This window comes from Raphanus sativus, chromosome 8 (genome assembly GCF_000801105.2).
Source record: "Raphanus sativus cultivar WK10039 chromosome 8, ASM80110v3, whole genome shotgun sequence".
Lineage (NCBI taxonomy): Eukaryota > Viridiplantae > Streptophyta > Magnoliopsida > Brassicales > Brassicaceae > Raphanus > Raphanus sativus.
Window position 1 is genome coordinate 23,611,646 of NC_079518.1, and position 16,470 is coordinate 23,628,115.

The following is a 16,470-nucleotide window of genomic DNA, read 5'->3' on the forward strand; positions in this document are numbered from 1 at the left end:
TAATTAATTAGATACACGACGTACCTGCGTTTTTAACCCATTTCACAAAGTGTTGGTCTTTCCTTTTGTTGAGATCAGAGTTGAATATTCCTGGTATAGCTTCTTCAACTTGGGCAACAAATCACTGTCTTATAAGAAAATTATCATTAAGTGTTATATATGTGTGGTAAAATTTAACAGAAATAATAATTTCAATTACCTTTCAAATGATTCAATCTCCTCGCAGTTAAGAAGTATATATGTGTGGGCACTATGTGCGCTCTCAGAACACTTGACCACCAACTTCTTTTAGTTTTCCACCAAGCCGTACCAATCTGAGTAAATATGTCTGGAACCATCTTCAACAATATAGATCGGCATAACACCCACCCACATCATCATATCTGTTCGTATTCTTTTTTTTGGTCCGGACTTGTGAACGCAAAGTAGTAGAACGTAAAGTGAGATGTTTCCTCATTCAAACTCCCAACACTATTGAACCCTTCCACCCTTGCCAGATTTTTTGCTTTGCCTTTCAAATATTTCATAGCTCGTTCGTCGAGGATACATCCACCATTATGAACATGTCCACGTAGGCATTGCCTCATACGGAAGGTGGATAACCAGATGTTCCATGACGTCAAAAAAGGACGGAGGAAAAATTTTCTCCAAATTACACATCAAGATCCGGATATTCGCTATCAAAGTTGTATGATGACGTCTACAGTTAAGGTGCGCTGCACTAAGATCTCTGAAAAAAGCTCCGATGCCTACACATAATTGTACAATCATAAGTTTTTTCCAACAAGAAGAAATAATACTTTAATTATTTGTTACCTGCAAGTGCTTCGGAACCTCTTTTGGAACCCACTCCGCAAGTGCAAATGGCAGAAGTCGTTGCATAAAAAATGACAGTCATGACTCTTCATTCCTGAAAACTTTTGTCCCTGATGATCAACACATCTTGATAGATTTGAAACATATCCATCAGAAAACTTCACATCTGACGCCACCCACTTGAACAACGCAGCTTTTGCTTGTGCTGACAATCTGAAAATGGGACTGGAATTCTCCCATCGTTCATAATATGCAGTTCAATCCGAGAACATAATGCAGGTAAATCCAACCTTGAGTTCTTGTTTATCTTTTGTCTTCCCAGGGACGTTCAACAACGTATTCATGATGTTCAAAGAAGTTCTTCTCTATATGCATCACGTCCAGATTGTGGCGCAGCAGCAGATCTTTTCCAATATGGAAGTTTCCAAAATATACTCTTCTTGTGCCAATTATGCTGAGTCCCGTAACCATTAGGCATATTCGGAGGATTATGCCAATTACCGCCTTTGACAACTGTGCTTTGTCCACCATAGTAATCAATATCCTTCTCGATTTCCTCTCCAGATAAATATGGTGGAGCGGTGTCCCTTACTATCCTTTTTGACCGAAAGTGTTTCTTGTTCCTTCGGTACGGATGGTTAATGGAAGAAATCTCCGATGACAATCAAACCAGGACGTCTTCCTACCATGCTTCAACTGAAATGCGTCTGTGCTTCCCATACAATATGGACAAGATAGCCTCCCATGCGTCGTCCAGTCCGACAACATCCCATATGCAGGAAAATCACTAATAGTCCACAGTAGAACTGCTCGCATTGTAAAGTTTGTTCTCGTTGAACAATCATATGTCTGCACGCCTGTTGACCACAATTCCTTCAATTCTTCAATCAAAGGTTGTAGAAAAACATCAAGGGATCTTTTGGGATGTTTGGGTCCAGGTATCAATATACTCATGAAAAGCAATTCTTTTTCATACACATCTCTGGTGGAAGGTTGTATGGCGTCAAGAAGACTGGCTAGAGAGAGTATTGTCTTCCAGACATTTCAAATGGACTAAAGCCATCTGTGCAGAGCCCAAGATAAACGTTGCGGGGGTTGCTTGCAAAATCATGATAGACATTATTCAAATGTTTCCACGCTTTGGCATCAGAGGGATGATTGATCTCTCCTTCCTTCTGATCATGTTCTGCATGCCATCTCATCGACGCTGCCGTCTTTTCAGATTGATATAATCTCTTGAGTCTATCCTTGATTGGTAAGTACCACATCCGCTGGTACGACACCCTATTTCGTCCACGTCCTTGCGGTTTATATCTTGGCTTCTTGCAAAATTTACCCTCTAACAATTCTGCATCTTTCCCCAGTATATCATACAGTTGTCTATACACACATCAATCATCTCCGAAGGTAAGCCAAGACTATGAACAAGTTTCTGAATCTCATAATAAGATTCAGCACACAAGTTATCTTCAGGCAAATACTCTTTAAACAACTCAGCCCATGCATCCATACAAACTTCAGGTAAGTTATGATCAGTTTTGATATTCATCATCCTAGCTGCCAAAGATAATTTAGAAAGACCTTCTCTACAACCTTCATAGATTGGCTCATTTGCTGCTGCTAGCATTTCATAAAATCTTTTTGCATCCAAATTAGGCCCCTCTACATTTTCAACCTCCTCTATTACTGATGTTGTTTCACGAAATGCATCAGTAACCATATCATGCATTCTATCATGATCTAACATATGATTTTCTTGAATAACACTTTCAGAAGGCAAATGTGGTTCATCTCTGTTACGAACATTTTCAACATGATTACTACCACTAGCTTCATTCCTATTATCACCCTCTCCATGGTTAAACCAAATATAGTAATGTGGAGTAAATCCTCTATTTACTATATGTTTCCAAACGGTTTCACTAGCAGCAAACTTCGTATTTTTGCATTTACGACATGGACAGAACATTTTACCCGTTTCCTTTGTGAGAGGCGTCTGTCCGGCCTGGTACATGAATATCTCTGCTCCGTTCAGAAATTCGTCTGTTACTTTTCCTGTTGAATCTTTATGCGCATACATCCAACTCCGAAGCGCATAAATATTTTCGGACATTTTTTAACTATTTCCCGTTTTTTTTGCTCTTTTTGTTTTTTTTTGTGCATCTTAAGAATGAGGGAGAAGATCATATTTATAGAGAAATTTCGATTTTGGTACGTACAATGTTACAACTAATTTACGTTTAAATTATAACTTAACTACCAAAGTGCAACTTTGTTCTCGTAAATCAGTTGTTAATTAGATGTAAACAACTTTTGATGTACCTAAGTCGTAATATTACAACTAATTTATGACTCCTTTAATCGTTAATTAGATGTAAAATATTTAGATGTAAGTTAGTCGTAATGGTACATCTAATGTACGACTACATAAAATTTTAGTCGTAAATTAGATGTAACTTTACGACTAAAGTACGACTAGCAAATTTAGTTGTAACTTTACGTCGACATTACGACTAATGTTGACTTCGTCGTAAATTAGTCGTAAAGCAGTCCTTAATTTACGACCACCATTTGGTAGTCGTAACGTTTGGTCGTTAGGCATGCGTTTTCTTGTAGTGGAGAGCGGGCATGGGTGACCTATTAGCCGTGGTGGGTTGGGGCATTACAAGTGGTATCAGAGCTGGTTAGCCGTCTCAGTTCTGACCTGAGAGGTGTCTGAGACCTGCCATGGGATGCAACGAGGGCGTTGCGTTCTTTGAGAGGGGGTGAATTGTTACATCCCGAGTTGTGATATGCGAAAAAGGCTTAAGAGAATTGATTTGACTACCTATGTCACCAAAGTTGACTTACTTTTCCGGAGCACATCCTGAAAGAACTCCAGAGTCAAGTGTGCTTGAGTTGGAGTAGTGGAAGGATGGGTGACCTATCGGAAAGTGATTCGCGATAGTGTGTGAGTGAGGCCAAAGCACGGGGAAAGGTCGGGTGGTGATTGTAGGGTCAGTAAACAATGATTTCGAACCTTGGAAAATTAACGACCGACCGTCGGATGGGATGGGGCCCACGGGCCGAGAGAGCGGGCGTGGGTGGCCCATTAGCCGTGGGCGGGTCGGGACGTTACAAGTGGTATCAGAGCTGGTTAGCTGTCTCAGTTCTGACCTGAGAGGCGTCTTGAGACCTGTCATGGGATGCAACGAGGGCGTTGCGTTCTTTGAGAGGGGTGAATTGTAACATCCCGAGTTGTGATATGCGAAAAAGGCTTAAGAGAATTGATTTGGCTACCTATGTCACCAAAAGTTGACTTACCTTTTCCGGAGCACATCCTGAAAGAACTCCAGAGTTAAGCGTGCTTGAGTTGGAGTAGTGGAAAGATGGGTGACCTATCGGGAAGTGATTCGCGATAGCGTGTGAGTGAGGCCAAAGCACGGGGAAAAGTCGGGTGGTGATTGCAGGGTCAGTAAACAATGATTTCGAGCCTTGGAAAATTAACGACCGACCGTCAGATGGAATGGGGTCCACGGGCCGAGAGAGCGGGCATGGATGGCCCATTAGCCGTGGATGAGTCGGGGCGTTACAGATTCCCTTTCAAGGAAAGTGTCTAAATCATTTTTCCACCTAGTGAAAATAGAGAAAACAAAGTATGAGACCTTGCCATCAATGGATCGATGAGCGCATGGATCATGCATGATCTAGAATCGAGAACGACTCGTTAAAGTTTTCTTCTCACCGAGACCGTATATGAATCAATTGCATGACGTAACCTCTTGTAGTAACTACAAACCAACTTCTTGGATCTTCATTTTAATGGTTCAATGTAGACTCGTCATGCATATGTGTTACCACACACGCAGCTGGCCAAATTTGAGCTAAATACGCTAGAAGAGTCTCGAAAACAGGTGCGGTGATAAAATATTCGGGACGACTAAACGGTATCTGCATGATTTTTATTGCGTAGAATGAAAAATGGTCCTTTTGACATCACACATTAATTACACACAGTCATTCAGGGCGCGGTAACATAGTCAGGACTCACGAGTAGCAACTGATAAAAAGTAGACCAAAGAAAAAAAAAATGACGGAATCAAATTACTACGGATTTATATTAAAACCAACGACCGGTCTAGTATATATTATACTACATATCAACATCCATGACTTATCTGTATGCGTGGTGTCATCATGCATGACAAACAACATAATAAAGTAATGCAAAACGTTAACAGCTTAGACGCATATTTATGAAAACGTACTGAAACGGATGAAGATAAAATATGTAAGACTGTACTACATATAAAACGACAAAACGTTATGCAATTCCACGTCAGCAGCGCAATTTCAAAATGAACAAGACTACACTACCACACACGACCCATTGGGTCAGCCCAAGAAAGACCAACCGCGACTTGACACGTCATCATATCCCCCAACTATTCACGATGAGGGTAGTTCCGTAAATTCATAGAGCAGCAAAAGGGCAAGAAAGTGGGATTTAAAGTGGAGCAGTAAAAATCACACATCTTCGTTACTTATCTCGTTTGGTTTGGAGGCTAGAGAGATATAGAGGTAGAGAGAGAAAGTAGGGTTGGTCAAAATCGTTGCATCTCCGGCGAGAGATAGTGGTTTTCCCGGTAAATCAGAGTTCTTTTCGGCTTGTTCTGTGTTCGATCTACCGTATTTTCCACTCGATTTGGTTGGATCGACTTCATTTCTAGGGTTTTGATTAGGTTATAAGTTTTGTTTATTCCGTCGATGTCTTGAAATTTCGGATCTAGTTAGGGGTTTTCGTGCGCCGTCTTCCAACTTGTTTCTAGGGTTTTGATAGTTCACTGTTTGCTTTTGCTTTTTTCATATGGTTGAATTTTCAATAATAGTTTCTAAAATTTCACTTCTTTTTGTGTGGATTGAGTGATACTAGGCTTCTGAAAGTGATTTCTATGTTTTTTTTGTGACTTAACTGTTTGTTTTGGCTGTTGTTATCTTAGGATTCAATATGGTGAGGAAGAAGAGAACTGATGGTTCGTCTGAAGGAGGTGAAGGGTCTGGCTCCCGTGAAGGTGGTCAACAATCAGGTGTTGGGCGTGGTGGTTATCAGCAAGGGGGAGGAAGAGGAGGAGGAGGACAGCAGCAAGGTGGAAGAGGTTATGGTCCTCAGTCTCAACAGGGAGGTCGTGGTGGTGGCCGTGGCCGTGGATATGGCCAGCCACCACAGCAGTACGGTGGACCAAGAGGAGACCAACCACCACAGCAGTACGGTGGACCAAGAGGAGACCAACCACCACAGCAGTACGGTGGACCGAGAGGAGGCCAACCACCACAGCAGTACGGTGGACCAAGAGAAGGCCAGCCACCACAGCACCAACACCAACAACAGTACGGTGGACCAAGAGGAGGACCTCCTCGAGGTGGGTATGGCCGTGGTGGTGCACCCTCTGCTGGACAGCCACAGAGACAATCAGTTCCCGAGCTGCATCAAGCTACCTCACCAACTTATCAAGCGGTGTCTTCTCAGCCTACACCGTCTGAGGTGAGTCCTATACAGATGCCGGATCCTTCTCCTCCGGTACAAGAATTTGAACAGCTCTCTATTGAACAAGGAGCTACCAGTCAGGCAATCCAGCCTATTCCATCTTCCAGCAAAGCTTTCAAGTTTCCAATGCGGCCTGGTAAAGGACAGGTCGGCAAGCGTTGCATTGTTAAGGCCAACCACTTCTTTGCTGAGTTGCCTGACAAAGATTTGCACCAGTACGATGTAAGTTTTAGCTCGCCTGTTCCCTTGTTATTTTTTTAAGCTACAGCGCATCTGATGCTGTCTTTTTTTTGGGGGTTATACAGGTCACTATTACTCCAGAAGTCACATCAAGGGGTGTTAATCGTGCTGTGATGAAACAGTTGGTTGAGTTGTATCGTGAGTCACACCTTGGAAGACGTCTTCCTGCATATGATGGTCGCAAAAGTCTCTACACTGCTGGACCGCTTCCATTTGTTTCTAAGGAATTCAGAATCTTGCTCCATGACGAGGAAGAAGGTGCTGGGGGACAAAGGTCAGTTCTTACATTATTAATATTATTACTATTACTGTTTTCCTGTTATAGAATTTTTCAGAGTAAATCATGCATTTCCTGTTTCACAGACGAGAAAGGGAGTTCAAAGTTGTGATCAAGCTAGCTGCACGTGCTGATCTGCATCACCTAGGGATGTTTCTACAAGGGAAACAAGCTGATGCCCCGCAGGAGGCTCTGCAGGTTCTTGATATTGTTCTTCGTGAGCTTCCAACTTCCAAGTAAGTTTACTCATCCCATGGATGCTTGCTACTCAATACTTAGCTAACAAGTCTCCGCACTTTTAGTTTTGCTAACATATTATTGTCAGGTATACTCCTGTGGCCCGGTCATTTTATTCTCCTGATATTGGAAGAAAGCAATCATTGGGGGATGGCTTGGAGAGCTGGCGTGGATTCTACCAAAGCATTCGTCCTACACAGATGGGTTTATCACTCAACATTGGTGCGATGTTTTCCTGCATTACCTTCATTATTTTTTTCTTAAATTGATCTCCTTGCAATGTCTCAACTCATGCATGCTGCGATCTTGCCTTTTTTGTAGATATGTCATCGACAGCATTCATAGAGGCACTTCCTGTGACTGAATTTGTTTGCCAGTTGCTGAATAGGGATATTCGATCCCGGCCTTTATCTGATGCTGATCGTGTGAAGGTATGAGTCAATTGTCATTTCCTGATTATCTTTCTATAGTCGTTACTTGTTACTAGCGTTATGCCTAGCTGAAGTGAAATGTTACATTCTTGACCTTCCTGTGTTTACTTACTTTCTGTCTTATCCTGTTAACAGATAAAAAAGGCTCTTAGAGGTGTCAAGGTTGAAGTGACCCATCGAGGAAATATGCGCCGAAAGTACCGCATTTCTGGCCTGACTGCTGTGGCCACTCGAGAACTGACGTAAGTGTTTGTTTTAGCTTTTTACTGATTCGTTTTTCGTGAATGCTGAACCAGGAGATCTTTATCTTTCTATTTCGTGTTATATTTTTCAGATTTCCTGTGGATGAAAGAAACACCCAGAAATCTGTTGTTGAATACTTCTACGAAACATACGGTTTTCGTATTCAGCACACACAGCTTCCGTGCTTGCAAGTTGGGAATTCTAACAGGCCAAATTATCTACCAATGGAGGTAACTTTAAAATTCATCAATTTTGTATTCTCACCAACGTTCCTATGCTAATTTGCTGTTGTTTGTACAGGTATGCAAGATTGTTGAGGGTCAGAGATACTCAAAAAGGTTGAACGAGAGACAGATCACTGCTTTGCTGAAGGTGACTTGTCAGCGCCCCCAAGAACGAGAGAAAGATATCTTGCGGGTATGTTTATTTTGGCTATTTGTTCTCATTTTCTATTGAATAACTTGTTTCTTATTGCCCCAGTATTCATATGTTGTTGAATTTTTATTTTAATCTAATTTGATATGGTGTTTTCGGATTGCTTAGACGGTGGAGCTAAATGATTACAGTCACGATCCGTATGCTAAGGAGTTTGGTATCAAGATAAGTGCGTCTCTTGCTTCTGTTGAAGCTCGAATTCTGCCTCCTCCATGGGTATAGTAGTTGTCTCTGGAGCTTTTCCACTTTTCTATATATATCTTTATAACAAAGTTAGAGTTGCAGTATGACTTAGTTGTTCTATTCTGCAGCTCAAGTATCATGAATCTGGAAGGGAAGGGACTTGTCTGCCACAAGTCGGTCAGTGGAACATGATGAACAAGGTAACTAGATGAAATATTTATTCATCTGTCTGCCTACTGCTTATGTTTATGATTCTATAATTATATCTCTTGATGTGATGGGTGTTTGCAGAAAATGATCAATGGCGGAACAGTGAGCAGCTGGATCTGCATTAACTTCTCTAGGCAAGTGCCAGACAATATGGCACGTTCTTTCTGTCAGGAACTTGCTCAGATGTGCCACATATCTGGCATGGTAAGTTTTGTAGAGCACGACTTAGTCAGTTTTATTAAACCTTTCGCAGCTTCATATCTGAACTATATCGTACATGCAGGCCTTTAATCCGGAACCAGTCCTCCCACCAGTTAGTGCTCGCCCGGAGCATGTGGAGAAAGTCTTGAAAACTCGATATCATGATGCCATGGCCAAGCTATCTCAAGGAAAAGAGATTGATCTCCTTATTGTCATTCTGCCAGACAATAATGGATCATTATATGGTATGTCTCTTTTTCATTGTCTGCTTTTACATATAATCAGGCTTTCTAATCGTCATTTCCCTTGCAGGTGATCTGAAGCGCATCTGCGAGACCGAACTCGGCATTGTGTCTCAGTGCTGCCTGACTAAGCATGTCTTCAAGATGAGCAAGCAGTATATGGCTAATGTGGCTCTGAAAATTAATGTTAAAGTTGGAGGAAGGAATACAGTGCTTGTTGATGCCTTGTCAAGGCGAATTCCTCTGGTCAGTGATCGCCCTACCATAATCTTTGGTGCTGATGTAACCCATCCTCATCCTGGAGAGGATTCAAGCCCGTCCATTGCTGCTGTAAGTCTCTCTTTTAGCAGCTTGTTTTGTGAATCCGTGTTTTATTTTTTTCTGTAAGGGCTTGGTCCGATGTGCTTACTCTGATATCCATGATATTCTGATATCCATGATATTTGTTTTTTTCAGGTTGTCGCATCCCAGGACTGGCCTGAAGTTACCAAATATGCTGGACTGGTTTGTGCTCAGGCTCATAGACAGGAGCTCATTCAGGATCTGTTCAAAGAATGGAAGGATCCTCAGAAAGGGGTGGTGACTGGTGGCATGATAAAGTATGTTTCTCACCACTGTTAGCTCTGCTCCGAAGCAGTTTATTGTGTCTACTTGCTCCAAGTAACCGATTATTGCATTTTGTTTTCTTTGTAACAGGGAGTTACTTATAGCCTTCCGTAGATCAACTGGGCATAAGCCGTTGAGGATCATTTTCTACAGGTAATACCTCGGTTCTTTTGACGCACACGTCATTATATAACCGTGTATATTTCTCTCTAAAGATGTATGTGTATTATTGTATGGTTATATTCACAGGGATGGAGTCAGTGAGGGACAATTCTATCAGGTTTTGCTGTATGAGCTTGATGCCATCCGCAAGGTAAGAGTTATACATAACAAATGACATGTTACTGGTGGTACTTGTCTTATGTCTAATGTGATCTGAATTGGAACCATTTCAGGCATGTGCCTCGCTGGAAGCAGGTTATCAGCCACCAGTGACGTTTGTGGTGGTGCAGAAGCGCCATCACACGAGGCTGTTTGCGCAAAACCATAATGATCGTAATTCAGTGGATAGAAGTGGCAACATTTTACCAGGTGAGACAAATTGGGATCGTTGTGAACCTTTTTCTGGGTGCATATTTAATCAGCTGCAAATCTTTTGATTCTTTGAAAATGTTAAAACTGACAAATCTTGTCTGTAGGAACTGTCGTGGATTCAAAGATATGTCACCCCACGGAGTTCGACTTTTATCTCTGTAGCCATGCTGGTATTCAGGTAAATCTTCGTATAGGAAAAAGAGCTCTAATCAATCTTATGAAATGCTTAAAAAGAAAAAATTGATGAACAGGGCACTTCTCGACCTGCTCATTACCATGTTCTTTGGGATGAGAACAACTTCTCTGCTGATGGACTCCAATCTCTGACTAATAACTTATGTTACACGTAAGATTCAATAGCTCTTTATCACATGTGAATAGATTGAAATATATGAAACAGATGTAGATTCGTACAAACCATTAACATTTTGAGCTATCTGTTTGAGTTCTGTAGGTATGCTAGATGCACTCGTTCTGTATCCATTGGTGAGTTCTTTTCTTTTCTCTTACTGACTTTTGAATTGTATTAGTTTTTTGATGTAGAGAGATTGGTAAAGATAACGGTTTTTTAATTGTTGTTGTTGGGATTTTGTAGTGCCGCCTGCGTACTATGCTCATCTAGCAGCGTTCAGGGCTCGGTTCTACATGGAGCCAGAGACATCAGACAGTGGTTCGATGGCTAGCGGGAGCATGGCACGTGGAGGTGGTATGGGTGGTAGAAACATGCGTGGTCCTCACGTGAACGCTGCTGTGAGACCACTCCCACCTTTGAAAGACAACGTGAAGCGAGTTATGTTCTACTGCTGATTCAGTTCAGCTCTCTATCTTATCTCCTATGAGCTATTATGACTCTCATCTCCCAAATAAAATGTTTTAAGACTTTTCCATGAAACTATTATGTCTACGTATCTTGTGTGGTGTGGTACTTACTGAATGTTATCATACGTTCGAGTGAATGTTTTGGATATTTTATGTTCTGCCACTCTTTTGAGTATGATATGCTTTATGGGTTTTTAGTTATGAAAGTTGTGCATCATCATTCTCTTAGTAAACAACACGACTTTCCCCCTCTAATCTAGTCATGTTCTTGCTTCTATTTGCTCTCAAGCCATGACAGATCCAAGGAGGATCAAGAGCTTGCAGGGTAATGTATTTGGCGAATGGAGACAGGGATTTTCCTGACCCAACACAAGCACAAACGAGGCGCTGAATGTTTGGATTGCGAGGAGCAGGTCATAAGTACCTACGATCGCTGATCCCATTGTGTTGATCACCATTCCAGCAGCTCGAGACTCATTCCTCAAGGAGGCAATGCCACCATCAACACCTATCTTAATAGATATGCTCACAACCCACGATTACAACACCACCTCTACACTGGATACTGAGTTTCTCATCAATAACTTCCATTTACCAAAATCAATCAAGCAACAAGTGTGCTGATTTGGTACCTAAGTTAGCAATTTCTTTTAATTGGACAATGGATCACGGTTTCATTGTTTTTTTTTCTCGAAACTTTTCATGGTTTCATTGTTGTCCGAACTTCTTACTAAAGTTTGCAATTCTTACTAAAATTTTAGTTGGATAAATCTTTAAGTAGTGTGGAAGTTTCATTTACTGGTGGTCAAAATTTGAAAAGCTATACACCAACTATGGATTTGATTCCCAAATAATGTAAAATTTCTAACAGATTACATGATGCAAACTTATACGAGTGTTTTAAAATGTAGCCAGTAGAGCTATTCGTTGGCGTCGTATGCTATGTAGAGCATGTCCATCATTAAGCAAAACTATTTAGAGTGTTATGGATAAAGTTTTATCTATTAATATCATTTATGTTATAATTTATCATCATTTGTAATATAAATAAAAATTATATGATGATGCATCCAATGTTAAAAAAATGAAAACAACTGTAGTTGGAATAATATAATATATTTCATATTATCAATTTTAAATGTGGTATTTTTGGCAAAAATGTATTATATTATTTGATGTTTAAATAAAGTTCTATGAGAAGTTGTTTGAAATAAAAAAGTAAATACTAATTTTCAAAATACAGTTAGTTAAAAATATTTTAATATTTAAATTTATAATTTGGTGATTATTGTTTAAAAATTATAGTACGTAGAAGTAGAGTTGAGTTTATAAATTTTTATAAATAATTTATAAATATTTATAAATGATCAGTGGGATTAGTTTATTTTTTTCATCAAAAATTTACAATATTGATAAAAATAATTATGAAAAGTAATATCAATTTGTGATAAGATTAAAGTCGCCCTGATTAAACTGTTTTTAAAAAGAAAAGCCAGGCCCATTAGTTAAGTCCTTTTTCCGTGTGTATAACAAAGTCACCGACTCAACTGAAACCAAATCTATAAAAGATCATCATACCCTCTTCTCCTTCGCTCCACTTTTATTTTCTTTCGCTCTCTTCCACTTGTTTTTCTCCACTGCGATTTTGTTTCGAAACCCTAATTTTTCTTTCTTGCAATTATCTTTCAGAGCGATTCTTTTCCGAAACCCTAAAAAATCAACTCCTATACAAAAGATGCAGTCCAACGAAGAAATCTTGAAGTTTCTTGGAGAAGGCGCATACGGTTACGTAAACCTAGTCCGCTTCACTAATCCCTCCGACGACGGATCTTCGTTTCTCTCCGCCGTCAAGAACTCGTACGACGAAGACTACGAAACTCTCCGAAGAGAGTTAGAGATTCTTCTCCAACTCAGAGGATGTCCAAGGATCGTCACGTGTTTCGGAGACTCTCTTCAACAAGGTCTAAGCAGTTACGGTAACGTAGTCCACAAGCTTCGACTCGAGTACGCCTCCGAGGGTAGCTTGAACGCTTTCATGAACCGTTACGCCGACAGAAAGTTGCCGGAGCCGTTGGTTAAAGATTTCACGCGGATGATTCTTGAAGGTTTGGTCTCGATTCACAGACACGGTTATGTCCATTGCGATATAAAGCCAGATAACTTGCTCGTCTTCCCTTCTTCGAAACAAGATTCATCATCGTACGAGATCAAGATTTCTGATTTTGGCAACACGTTGGAGGTAGGAGAGGTTCCTAAGTTCTGGGAGAGTGAGTTTCCATGGGTGGGGACTCCTATCTACATGCCTCCTGAGTCTGTCCGTGACGGCTTCGCCAACAAAGGAATAGATTTGTGGTCTGTGGGGTGTTTGGTGCTGGAGATGTACACGGGGGTGATTCCGTGGGAAGGAGTTAATATCAATCTTCTAGCGACTCGTCTCCGTTGTGGTAAAGCTCCTGAGATCCCTGAGAGTTTACCTTCTGATGCGAAGGATTTTATCCAAACGTGTTTCTCAAGGGATCCTGAGGAGAGAGGAAGCGCTTCTGAGTTGCTGTCTCATCCGTTCTTGCCTCGTCCACAAGTTGAAGCAGAGGAGAAGAAAGCAAGAAACTCGTTTCTGTTGAAGCTGTTCAAGTTGAGAGTCAGACGAACAAGTTCCAACAAGAAAGATGCTCTTGTTGTTGCAGACAAGAAGTTGAGGTTTTTCCCGGCAAAGGCAACACAGTTCAAGAGAACTCTGAACAAAGTCTTGAGGTTTAAGACTATGATGCCCATGAAGAAATCGACTGACTTCAGTTTAGTTTGTGTTCGTTAGCCTTTAGTTTCTCTGTTTAGACTGTAGTGTCTGTTGATTAACGTTTAGTATGTGTCTCTGTGTAGACTGTAGATTCTGTTCACTTAAATTTAGTGTCTGATAAGTATGTATAGACTGTAGTTTCCATTGATTAATGTTTTGTATCTCTGTTTTAGACTGTAGCTTCTGTTGATTAACGTTTAGCATCTCTGTTAAGTATATAGCCTGTAGTCTCTGTTGGTTAAGTTTAGTATATTTGTTTAGTTTAAAGATCAAAATTTACATGTATCTCTGGTCTCATTACAATAGTAACTTTTAGTATGTAGATTATGTTCATCAACTTTTGCTGTCTCTGTTCATCAATGCCTAGTTTCTTTGTTTAGTATGTATCTCAGGTCTTAAATCAGTAAGTTACTAACATCAGTTTAGCTTGTGTTCATTAGCCTTTTAGTTTCTCTGTTTAGACTGTAGTTTCTGTTCACTTACACTTAGTATCTGATTAGCATGTAGACTGTAGTGTATGTTGATTAACGTTTAGTATGTGTCTCTGTGTAGACAGTAGATTCTGTTCACTTACATTTAGTGTCTGATTAGTGTGTAGACTTGTAGTTTTCATTGATTAATGTTTAGCATCTCTGTTTAGCATATAGCCTGTAGTCTCTGTTGGTTAAGTTTCATATCTCTGTTTAGTTTAAAGATCAAATATACATGTATCTCAGGTCTCATTACAACAGTAACGTTTAGTATGTAGATTCTATTCTGTTCATTAACTCTTACTGTCTCTGTTTAGTATGTAGTTTCTGTTCATCAATGCCTAGTTTCTTTGTTTAGTATGTATCTCAGGTCTCAAATCAGTATGTTACTAACATCATAACTGTTAATAAAGTTTTTTTTTCATTCTGAATTGCTCACTATACATAGTTCTCTTGTCTGCAAACTCAATTCTCAATATTTTTACAGTGGTTAGCAATTGAAAACATCTTTTAACTATAGAGAACGGTTTATTAATGCTCATTTGCTTTTCATCTTCAACTATACAAGCAAAATAAAAAATTGGAACTAAATTTTACAACCAACACAGTTCCCTTATGTATATATCACGACAAAGTGAATCACTTCAACAGAATCATTACCTTGATTCTTAACAGATACAAGTTGCTTTAACCAGGTTCTTTTCTGCATCTCCGATTGGAAGTCTCCTCCTTTTCAGTTTGAACCATTGATCAGCCTTGATAAATCCCATCAAACGTAGGATGCAAAGTTTCAGTCACCTTATGAATGAAGTAAGCAACTGCAGCAACATATATGAGCTAATTCATTAGAATATATGAGCTAATCCAGCTTTTACTAAAAATTTGTGATTTGTACAAAAAGGATGGACAAGACTCCAACAACCTGGAACTGGTCTTTTATGTATAGTCACAAGATAGGATGCAAAGGAAAAGAAGAAGACATATAAATTTTTTAAGTGGAACACATGAACTGAGACACTATACATTCTAAAACCTCCTCATGTACATTCCAAGACTCTGCACATAGAGAGAAACACTAGAATAATGGTGTAGATTCTACACACGGATGGATACTATTAATGTTTAGCCTGAGTCATTATCATTATACCTCAAAGAGAATACATAGCTACTCAAAAACAAAAGTTTTTGTTATCTTGCAACATGAATGATGTGGGAAGAGACTTACATTAGGAATTTTTTCGCCTTTGTTGTGTAGCCAACCAATCCTAACCGGAATCAAAAGCAATGTGACAAGGATTGTTTTGCAGCAACAAATAGAGAGACTAAAGAAAAAAAAGAGAGACTAGACTATCATGATACTTTGTGAAATGTTACCATTGAGAAAATGTGAAAGCATGGAGCACGGCAAACAAGTAATAACTAATACAAAATAATATTTATTTCATTCTTAAAAACCAAATACTGTATATATCAATTATCATGAGCAAAAGGTTGGAAGATAAATAAATGAGATCTTAACAATTATTTTTTTATTTGTTGATTTTTCTATAATTCATATAAACTTTTTTTTTTGTAACTGGCTTTCAATTCATATAAACTTTGTGATATATTTTTAGGATTTGCATTGGAGCAATGTTTCTATTTAGTGGATACTGAATGGTATGTAAGTAAACATACTTTCTTATGAATGAACTTGGATTTATATAGGTTTCATGAAACTTACAACTACACAAATTTGAATCAAGATATATTTTGCTGTCTCTTTTATGATCAACAAATCTCCAGTTTTACATTGGAATACATTCTTTTATAACTGTTGATTTGAAATTTGAACAAAATCTCTAAAGACAAATATAAAATTTTAATTAGTGAGTGGATATTGGTGCCTCTTTTATAACTGCTGTTTAAAATCTATTATTCAATATACCATTTTTAGGATTTTCACTGGAAAATGCATTCATTATTCCCAGTGGATAGATAGTAGGTAAACACGTTTTGTAACTAATATGAATGTTTAAAATTCGAATAATAATGAAAATTAACATTACAAAATTTGAATTAAACGCATGTCACTGCTTCTTTTATGGTAACAAATCTCCAAATTTCTCAGCTCTCTCGCTCTCTAATCTCTATATGACTTTTCTGAATCTGTAGATTCTCCTCGTACCTTTTCTGTATATTTGGAGCAATTTGGTCCCATTAATATTC

The 16,470-nt window shown here is 39.3% G+C and overlaps 2 protein-coding genes across 2 annotated transcripts; both read left to right on the plus strand.

The window, feature by feature from the left end:
- The first annotated feature begins 5,296 nt into the window (after positions 1-5,296).
- Positions 5,297-11,204, plus strand: LOC130498769 (protein argonaute 1-like). Its single transcript, XM_056992359.1, has 22 exons — positions 5,297-5,441; positions 5,796-6,562; positions 6,646-6,854; positions 6,944-7,093; positions 7,183-7,316; positions 7,416-7,525; positions 7,661-7,767; positions 7,860-7,998; positions 8,069-8,185; positions 8,312-8,419; positions 8,515-8,586; positions 8,678-8,800; positions 8,880-9,042; positions 9,110-9,369; positions 9,496-9,638; positions 9,736-9,798; positions 9,895-9,958; positions 10,041-10,176; positions 10,284-10,357; positions 10,431-10,525; positions 10,634-10,665; positions 10,775-11,204. Exons 2-22 carry the CDS (start codon positions 5,804-5,806, stop codon positions 10,984-10,986), a joined length of 3,270 nt encoding a protein of 1,089 aa, XP_056848339.1. The 5' UTR covers positions 5,297-5,441; positions 5,796-5,803; the 3' UTR covers positions 10,987-11,204.
- Positions 11,205-12,585: 1,381 nt separating this feature from the next.
- LOC108835633 (mitogen-activated protein kinase kinase kinase 20-like) lies at positions 12,586-14,070 on the plus strand. The gene has a single exon (XM_018608861.2). It carries the CDS (start codon positions 12,734-12,736, stop codon positions 13,808-13,810), a length of 1,077 nt encoding a protein of 358 aa, XP_018464363.2. The 5' UTR covers positions 12,586-12,733; the 3' UTR covers positions 13,811-14,070.
- Positions 14,071-16,470: the final 2,400 nt, after the last annotated feature.